Source organism: Tachysurus vachellii, chromosome 26, assembly GCF_030014155.1.
Source record: "Tachysurus vachellii isolate PV-2020 chromosome 26, HZAU_Pvac_v1, whole genome shotgun sequence".
NCBI classification, from domain to species: domain Eukaryota; kingdom Metazoa; phylum Chordata; class Actinopteri; order Siluriformes; family Bagridae; genus Tachysurus; species Tachysurus vachellii.
The window spans coordinates 5,029,121-5,038,821 of NC_083485.1; the positions used below are offsets into that span (position 1 = coordinate 5,029,121).

Below are 9,701 nucleotides of genomic sequence, written 5' to 3' on the forward strand. Positions count from 1 at the left end.
GGTACATACTGTATGGTAGGTAAAAAGTAGCAAAGCAACTTTTAACTTTGACACGGTCTGGATCATGTCCCTGCAGATTCTTATCCTCTCCAGCTAAACAGAGAACGTGTTCGATTCTCGGCTCTGCCGTACACGCATGAGAGTCGCCTTAAAAGACATTTCGGTGTGTAACAAGTCCAACCTCTGTCACAAAAAATTCATTGCTCGAGACCTTAAACCTTGAAGGAGCTCAAAATCCGAGGAAGACTTTCACCAATTAAAACAGTCTTTCTTTAAGCTCTAGTGCAGCTGTCTGAAGATTAGGCTAAATTTTACCACTAACACCACTTTTTATTTGCTAATGAAAAACACCTCTGTCCTAAGACCTACTCAACCTAGTCAAGGCATTGTGTAGTGGCAGGATTACATATGTAGGTTCAGGCACAGTAGCCATGCCAGGAGCCACTATTTCATTCTCAGCAAACACATTAGCTGGACCTGCATTCCCCTTATTAAAGTGCTTCATCAGACTGGTAAATGAACTCAACCCAAGGTCAGGCAACTACTTGAGATTTTGAAGAATTACTCCTCTAAATCATTATAAACTTGCAATATGTAATTTACTAAACTGCTGAATGTGGCTACTCGTGGTTGTTTTCTTTTGTTTTCTTCTGTGAAGGCATTCCACAAAATGTTCTTTCGCAAATATGGTTTACTCAAAAAAATAACGGAAGCTGTTATTAAAAAAAAGCTCTTTAGCACTCAGTGGCTTCTAGGCTTTACGTTAATATCTTGCACATATTGGAAAACAAAGTTCACCGAAAAACGTGTTCCTCTCAATTGGTTCCAAGAGTCACTTTTTTTTCTTTTTTTTCATTTCAAGGACCACGAGAAGTCACTTTAGAAAGCCTGGGAGATGTCAGAGGGTTCTAAAGCTCTTCATTACCTGACTAGAAGCACCACAAGCTGTAATAAAATTGTAATGAAACTGCATACTGGCGCCGATCCCTGCCAGACTCTTACATTTTTTTGTTTTTTTATGTTAAAGGCAGGGTCTCCGATCTTTGAAAGCCAATGTTGACATATAAAATCACCAAAAACAAACACGCCCCTAACCCAAATGGGTCCCACCCCTGTATCGATAGCTCCGCCCATACATACATACGTAACCCAGGCAACTAATGGAAAGAAATGTGTCTTTATCATAGCTGAAGGGAAGAACAATACGATTGTAGATAAACAAACAAGCAAAAATGACACACAAGCATAATCATGCAAAGGACGGCATATATTAGTTCTGTGTAACAAAACAAAACCAACGTTACTCACCTATCGAGAAGGAAAAAAGCACCTCGGCGTCTTAAGTAAAGTTGGTCACATATTCACAGATTGGAGTTTCCCGAGTCAATAACTCCTGAGCTAAACGCTGTTACTACACAAAACGCGGTTGTAGCTGCGTCTCTACATTACTACGATAGAAAAGAGGTGTTATTTGTGTAGTAACAGTGTTTAGCTCAGGAGTTATTGACTCGGGAAACTCCAATCTGTGAATATGTGGCCAACTTCCTGCTCCTTCAGTTCTCTCCAGCGCTGGAAAGCTGATCCTATATTAACACGTCCTACTTCTTACCTTATCGTAAGCCTTTCTTCGCTTTCTTTCTTTGTTTTTATTCTCCATGTCAATGTTAAAACCGCTTTCTGTTAATGTCACACATGCGCACTGAACACTCTCTCCGCCCATATTGACAAGACCCGCCCCTTTCTGCTCATTGGCTACACGTTTGTTTTGATTTTTGTTTTCTGAAGCATTTCTCAAAAATCGGAGACCCTACCTTTAATTTCTAGTTTCTACAAACCTGTTGGTTTGGATTATAAAGGGAATGAAAATGAAATGAACTAAGGAAGTAATATTCCTTTGAGAATAAAAAAAAACCATGGTGACTCTGCCTTGATGATTTATGATGTATGATATATCTAAGATGCCATATAATGATTTAAGTCCGTAAACTTACTCCATGATTGAACCCCAGTTTTTTTTTTTTGTGTTTGTTTGTTTGGTCTTGAGCTCTGTGATCCATCGGTCAGCAGCGGTCTCTTCTTCCCCTCAGAAACTTTCATTTCCTCACACATTTGTCACAGTAAATTAATGTAACAAATCAGCGCACTGGTCAGTAAAAAAAGAGAGAGAGAGAGAGAGAGAGAGAGAGGAAAGCAAGTCGATACTGTCCATTACGGCCACTTCTGTCCAACGACAAATTATTTGCGGCTCCTCGAGCAAAGCCGTCTGTCAGATCTGAGACACATGCTGATGGGATGCCCTCGATCGACGTTTAAATTTAACACAACAACACTTTGCAATCACACAAGCATGCATGCTTGATAGTCACTTGATGATGATGATGATGATGATGATGATGATGATCTCTTCAGCAGGTGTGGTAAACCAAGTCTAGTAGCGCAATAGAAACTCATCACGTCACATAAGACCATCATTGGATATTTTCCTATAACAGCACACCCGCTTGTGTTTTATTCCTTGCTCACTGTATACACATCAGCTTTAATTCTGCACTAATTATGTAACCAATCATTGTGTTATTAAAACAGAAAGATCTGAGAGACAAATGAGCTAATACCATACGCCAGCGTTCATTGGTCACTTCATTCAGGTTACTTACCATATTGGCCACTGTCTATTTATTACTTTGTTACACCTGAAATTGCAATTTTTCAGTAATACTAGATATAGTGAAGGGTGAATGCAACATTGCCTCGTGCTCAAAATGTATATTTTGACTAAATAACAAGTATTGGCACCCTTGCATTAAATTTTTTGACTATAACATATGCTATGTTATGTCCTCCAGCAATGGAAAGGCACCAGCTCAGGACAAATGCTGACCACATATCATTTGGTTGCCATGTGACTCTCAGGCACACTTGCATTGAATTCATACAGAAGTGATGATCATGTAGGGATGCAAGGTTAGGATTTGGTGGGATGGCACATTCTAGTCTGAGGTGCTCGTGATGTACCGCTAATAAGCCCTGTTGAAAACATGTTCTCTCCAACAAAACATATCTCTCTCTCTCTCTCTCTCTCTCTGTCTCTCTCTCTCTCTCTCTCTCTCTCTCTCTCTCTCTCTCTCTCTCTCTATATATATATATATATATATAAAAAAAAAACTATATATAAATATCTATAAATATATATATATATATATATATATATTTGTTAATACATCCTTCTTATTCGAGATTATCTTCCATTCATCTCACAGCTATGGGACGAGTGAGGACGACCTAGAGGCTGCTGTAAACACTCACATTTGAACTCCTATCTTGATGGATCGCCAGTCAGACAAAAGTTTAACCTGCTAATAATCTTTACATCTCCTCTTAGAGCTGATTCCTTCTTCTGCCTGCCAGCCCGAGTTGTTTGTTTAGGGGGGAATGTGTGTGTGTACGTGGCTCGAAAGGGGACAGAAGCGAGACAGCGCTGCTTTGGGCGACGAGCAGAGACGCCTCCTCCACAGCTAATTAACTTCATGCTTGATGGACCGAGGTGGCTTAGAGTGCAGGAAGAAACCCGTAATAAAAATACACTGAAATCTGACGGCCAGGAATCAGCCAGGAGGCAAAAAAAACACGTCTAGACAGCAGGATTATATTGTAGCAATGATTACGAATCAGACAAAACTGATCACTGGGAAATTTGAAATGTGCATATTGGGGTTTTGCACCATATTGTGTGTTCTTGCTTGCATAACTGTAACTATATGAACGCAATCACTCTGTTTGTTTCATTTGATTCTAACCATTAAATCTTCCTTTTTATCTTTTCCCAAACAAAGCTATAAAAGATAGATAAGGCAGATGCCAGTGAGGCCACGAAGCACAAGAGCGATCTTAGATCTCTGCTCTCCTTTCAGATCGACAAGACGGACGATAAGTCTTTGGAGGAGCGCGGGCGCATTATGATCTCGCTGAAGTACAGCTCGCAGAAGTGCGGCCTGGTTGTGGGCATCATCCGCTGCGCTCACCTCGCCGCTATGGACGCCAACGGCTTCTCCGACCCTTACGTTAAAACGTGAGTCTGTTATTCGGCTTTTTACTGTCTGCGTGGTTTGAAAAATTCATTTCAATTCAGGATATAAATTTTACAGCAGCCAGTTTATCCTTTATGAGCAAGCCAGAGGCGACGGTCTTGAGAGAAAATTCCCCGAGACGATATGAGGAAGGAACACTATCCTCAAAAGTGACACAGTCCTCATCCTCATCTTGGTGACAACAGATGAGCTGTCAAATCATTTTTCTTCTACATCTGTGTAATGTATGGTGCAATTATGTAACCAGGACATTCATTCTAATTAAACATGAAGTCAGTTTCGTTGAACTGGTCACTGATGGAGACTCGAGAGAAAAACTGTTTGTATCAGTTGCAGTTCAAAGCCATCTTTATGGTTTCTCAGTGGTATAATCCACAGTAATGACATGTACCTCCAGGCTGTCTATGGGGTACCATCATCATCATCATCATCATCATAATCAGTTTCCAAGGGATGAGAACTCAAGATCAGAAGGGGTCAGGAGACAGAGATACACAGACAGACAGAGAGAGACAGAGAGGAAGAAAGATAGACAGACAGAGAGAGAAACAGAGATAGAGACAGAGAGGAAGAAAGATAGACAGACAGAGAGAGAAACAGAGATAGAGAAAGAGAGGAAGAAAGATAGACAGACAGAGAGAAACAGAGATAGAGACAGAGAGGAAGAAAGATAGACAGACAGAGAGGAAGAAAGATAGACAGACAGAGAGAGACAGAGCGGAAGAAAGATAGACAGACAGAGAGGAAGAAAGATAGACAGACAGAGAGAGACAGAGAGGAAGAAAGATAGACAGACAGAGAGAAACAAAGATAGAGACAGAGAGGAAGAAAGATAGACAGACGGAGAGAAACAGACAGAAAGGAAGAAAGATAGACAGACAGAGAGAAACAGAGACAGAGAGGAAGAAAGATAGACAGAGAGAGAGAAACAGAGATAGAGACAGAGAGGAAGAAAGATAGACAGACAGAGAGAAACAGAGAAAAACAGAGAAAGAAAGATAGACAGACAGAGAGAAACAGAGATAGAGACAGAGAGGAAGAAAGATAGACAGACAGAGAGAAAAAGACAGAGACAGACAGACAGACAGAGACAGAGAGGAACGGGAGAAGACAGAGAGACAGACAGAGAAACTGAGAGAGAGAGACAGACAGACTGACAAGTAGAGAGGGGCAGAGACAGAAAGACAGACACAGAGAGAGAGACTGGGACAGAAGTAAGGAATCACTAATTAACAGGTTGCCACTTTTTTATTTACAGCAAGCTTCAGCACCTTTCATTAGATCCCCAGGAGCACAAGGCACACGTTTCAGTGCGAGCCGACGTCCGCAGGGCCGCACACTTCACAACATATAGAAATAGATCACTCGCAGTGGAAGAAGGTAATCAATAAGGAGCAGAACTCCAGGGTTCACTTACCAAAATTTACATTCAGCTGGAAGTGCTGAGTTCACAGCACCGAAGGGATGAGGGCAAGAAAGCACTAATTATTTCTCTGCAACGAGCGAAGCCGTAGTGATTCAGACACATTCGGGAATTTTCCTCAACATGATGAATAACATACAATACGATACAAAGTTTATCGTCTGCTGACGATCAAGGAAATGAACACACTTCGAATTTGTTCATCTGTCACGATTAGACAGATTAGGGATTTAAAATACTTAGGGCGTGTGTGTGTGTGTGTGTGTGTGTGTGTGTGTGACAAGACGCAGCAACTTCATACACACGTGGAACCATTTGATGGTCACAGATGCATAAATTGTCAGCGTTTTATTTAGAATACCAATCTCAGTGTCAAGGCTCAGAAACATTCAGTCTACTTATGAAACATCACCGGATTAGTGTACTCTCTGTTCGCATGAGATTACGCCGTAGCATAATCGCTTGGTGTGTTATTCACGAATGCTTTTAAACCTGTCGGACCTGTCGGCGTCGCGCGAGAGAGTTTACTGAGCACCTGCACTAAATTGTACCGTTAGAACACAATTATCAATTGCCTCATCCTCTTACAGCTGTTCATTAGGATGCGAAGGGTCAACTCAGACCCCTGTTTTTTTTTTTTTGTTATTGTTATCTTTTTTCTCCTCCTGGCAGACAGTGTTGTGACGAAGTCCCGAGCTGAAACCCCACGAGCAGTTCGCACAGTCACGACGAGGTCTGAATCATGAGCCTCTCCACCAAATAAACTTCTCTGTACTTGAGGGAGACACAATACGGCCATCAGAAGGAGTTAGTCAGAGTCGCTCGCCGAGAGAGAGAGAGAGAGAGAGAGAGAGAGAGAGAGAGAGAGAGAGAGAGAGAGAGAGAGAGATAGGATCGATCTTCTGTAGCTTTAGGATGCTGTCTCAGTATGCATAAAGTGTATCTGAGGATGGGAGATGGAGGGAGAGAGCGAAAGCACTAGCTCCCAGGGGTTTGAGAAGAACTGGGGTGCATTAGCAAGATAATCCAATTTATATATCTCTCTCTTTCTCACACAAACACACACACTCACTCTCATTCTCTCTCTCTCTCGCTCGCTCTCAAAGTTAGTTACTTTACTCACTGTTACATAAGGTGTGTGAGCAGGTATCTCATTTACATAAAGAAATAAATCAGATCGAGGGGACGGATGGATCCAAACACACATTCGTTTTCTGTCCTTCTGTGGACCTTCGATCTGTGTAATTGATAATGGTACCAGTTTTAATGCTCTACCCCAGATAAAACCTAACCTTAACCCCTGGCCTCAGTGGACAAACAGCCAAAGACTTTTAGAATGTAAGATCCAAATAATCTGACCGGTGACGATTTAAGTCGTAGCTGAAAGCCTAAGTGTAAAGACGTTTAGCATCTAACCCTCTGAGTCTAAGTCAAGCTTTGTGATACTCCGATGCACCTGTTGCTTTGTTTTTGCTTGTTTAGATGACTTTTACATATCAGACTTTATAGAATTAACCACGGCTCCAATTCTACTTTAATTCCACGTTATTCTGCAAATCAAACGTAAACAAATGCAACATCATGTCCAAGTTCTCTTCCAAACCATTCGCAGGATTTTGTTGGGCAACAGCACATCTGAACAACACACAGACACTCGGGTGCCGTTTTAATCTGTGCCGATCATGACCTCCTTGTGGGGAACTTCTTTAATCAGCGTCCATGCCTGGGTTTCTCCACATGTTGGCCTTCAGAGCAGTGTTATTATCAGAGGGTCAGAGCAAGCTTAACCCATCATGTCAAGCTCATTAACAGCAAAGCGTTCGGGCAGTGTCTTCTTATCTTAGCAGGATCAAATTAAACATGTAGCCGTATCTCTCTTCTGTTTGATTTACTGTTCAGCCTTGTTTGTTTTTTGATGGTGAAACAGGAAAGAACAAAAGCGTGTATGATGTAGCAGTGCCCTCTGCTGGAATTCAGTTATCAGTGTCCAGGCATCTTAAAGGCTCGCATCTTAAAGGTGGGGTGCACGATGTTTGAAAAATGCTTCAGAAAACTGAGTCGGGCCGACTAACAAAACAAACGTGTAGCCAATGAGCAGAAATGGGCATGTCTTGTCAATATGCGGTAGAGAGAGTGTTCAGTGCGCATGTGTGACATTAGCATAAAGCGGTTGAAACATTGACATGGCGGATACCTGCCGTTACCTCTGCCTCAGGTTCTAGGTGTTGAACGTCGTCTTCCGCGTGAAACGGAGTTAAACCCTTCACGGTACAACACACAGTACTACAAAAACACATTTGTATTACCATAGTATTACTCATTGAGTTCATTTATTGATAAAAATATCTCCTTGGCCAGCTGCCCCAGCAGGTTCCGCCATAATAGTTGCCTGGGTTGCGTATGTATGTGTGGGGCAGAGCTATCAAAACAGGGGTGACACCCATTCGGGTTAGGGCTGTGTTTGTTTTGGTGATTTCAAATGTCAACATTGGCTTTCAAACATCATGCACCTCTCCTTTAAAATGACATCTATATCTTCATGGATTTCAGATACCTGAAGCCGGATGAGAACAAGAAGTCAAAGCACAAGACTGCTGTCAAGAAGAAAACCCTTAATCCAGAGTTTAATGAGGTAAACTACAATTACATATCATTTCAGTAATATTGTCAGGATTTACTTACACGTTTGACTTGTTTTCCTCCTGTGAATCCACTGACTGGATTCCATCTTTCTGATCCATCTGATCCCTTGTTCATGTAGGAGTTCTTCTATGAGATCAAGTATACAGAACTGAGCAAGAAGACCCTTGAGGTGACCGTTTGGGATTATGACATTGGCAAATCTAATGATTTTATAGGTAAGGAAGTTTGTGGTATCTGTAGTGTATGTATATATATATATTTATATCTTGTGTATGGAATCAAATCGGAGCGTCAACGCATTTTTTTTTTTGCCACGAAGGTGGAGTGTCTTTAGGCATCAACGCTAATGGAGAACGTCTGAAACACTGGTTCGACTGTCTCAAAAACAAGGACAAGAAAATCGAGCGCTGGCACACACTCACTAACGAACTCCCTGGTTCGGGCTTCAACGACTGAATCCTGCCACGCCAGCACCCGTTCCCTTTCCCGCCAGAACGTAACGCTCGTCACCTCCAACGCTACAGTCCAGAGATGGGTACCAAAGTGACCTCTTTTTTTTTTTTTTTCTTCCCCTAATAATCCTTCCCTGAATGTACTTCCCCCTGGTGTTCACCTTACCGTTCCATGTGGCTTTCGAGCTTCTTGAGCCAGCTTGTGTTGATACTGTATGAAGAGGTGTTTCTCCGTCCCTCTGCAAACATTTAAATACCTTGCTGTTCTCTCTGATGTTCACTAAATATTCCAGAATATTGTTTACACCAGATGTTCAGAAGATCACCTCAGATCAAGGGCGAGGTTAGACCTGGAAGGATTTCAGAGAGAGACTGAGGAGAGATCGATTTGTTTACATCTAGAATCCAGTTCGTAGTTTGTACGCCTGACCACAACGAAAAAACAAACAAAAAAAAATTCTCTTGTATCATGCTACACTATGATAAGACGGTTTGATGGATTTTTTTCAGATGATCTATTTTTATTCCATTTTATTCTCTTAGCTTTTTTTTTTTTTTTAATTGGCATAAGGACTCGGCGTCATTGCGGAATGTTTTCTTTATCCACGTCGTTGAGAATGTGACACCGAAAAAATCGACGGAATCGACGTCTGTCCTGTTTACATATTAAAAAATACGTTCGAGATGCCGCCAAGAATATGGAGAAATTTCACTCCAGGTATAAGATTGTAGATCCGGACCGTCATACTGGGAATGTACAGTGCAGTAACGTAGGTGTAGATGTCGTTCAGATTTATATGTTCAATAATGTTTCCTTGAAACATGTTGAATGTAAGGGTTTAAAAAAACAAACAAACAAACAAAAAAAAAAACTAGGATCTTTACACACTGCTGTTTTATATATAAATATATATATATATATATATATATATATATATATATATATATATATATATATATACATATTATTTACATACTAAAGAGATCTGGCACAATCTAAAAATATTTAGCATGCATGGATTTCAGTGGTTTTTCTTATTTGTTATTACTGGTCTTTTAAATCGTATTTATTTATTTTAATTTTTTTTTGTGTGT

The 9,701-nt window shown here is 40.9% G+C and overlaps 1 protein-coding gene across 3 annotated transcripts in view; it reads left to right on the top strand.

Moving 5' to 3' along the window:
- The window catches only part of doc2b (double C2-like domains, beta), a 132,445-nt gene extending 122,949 nt beyond the window's left edge, over positions 1-9,496 (top strand). For all 3 annotated transcript variants that reach the window (XM_060862930.1, XM_060862931.1, XM_060862932.1), the window contains 4 exons: positions 3,912-4,069; positions 8,062-8,143; positions 8,273-8,369; positions 8,474-9,496. In XM_060862930.1, coding sequence (XP_060718913.1) covers positions 3,912-4,069; positions 8,062-8,143; positions 8,273-8,369; positions 8,474-8,610 — 474 coding nt within the window. In that variant the 3' untranslated portion in view covers positions 8,611-9,496. The remainder of the gene's footprint in view (positions 1-3,911; positions 4,070-8,061; positions 8,144-8,272; positions 8,370-8,473) is intronic.
- Positions 9,497-9,701: the final 205 nt, after the last annotated feature.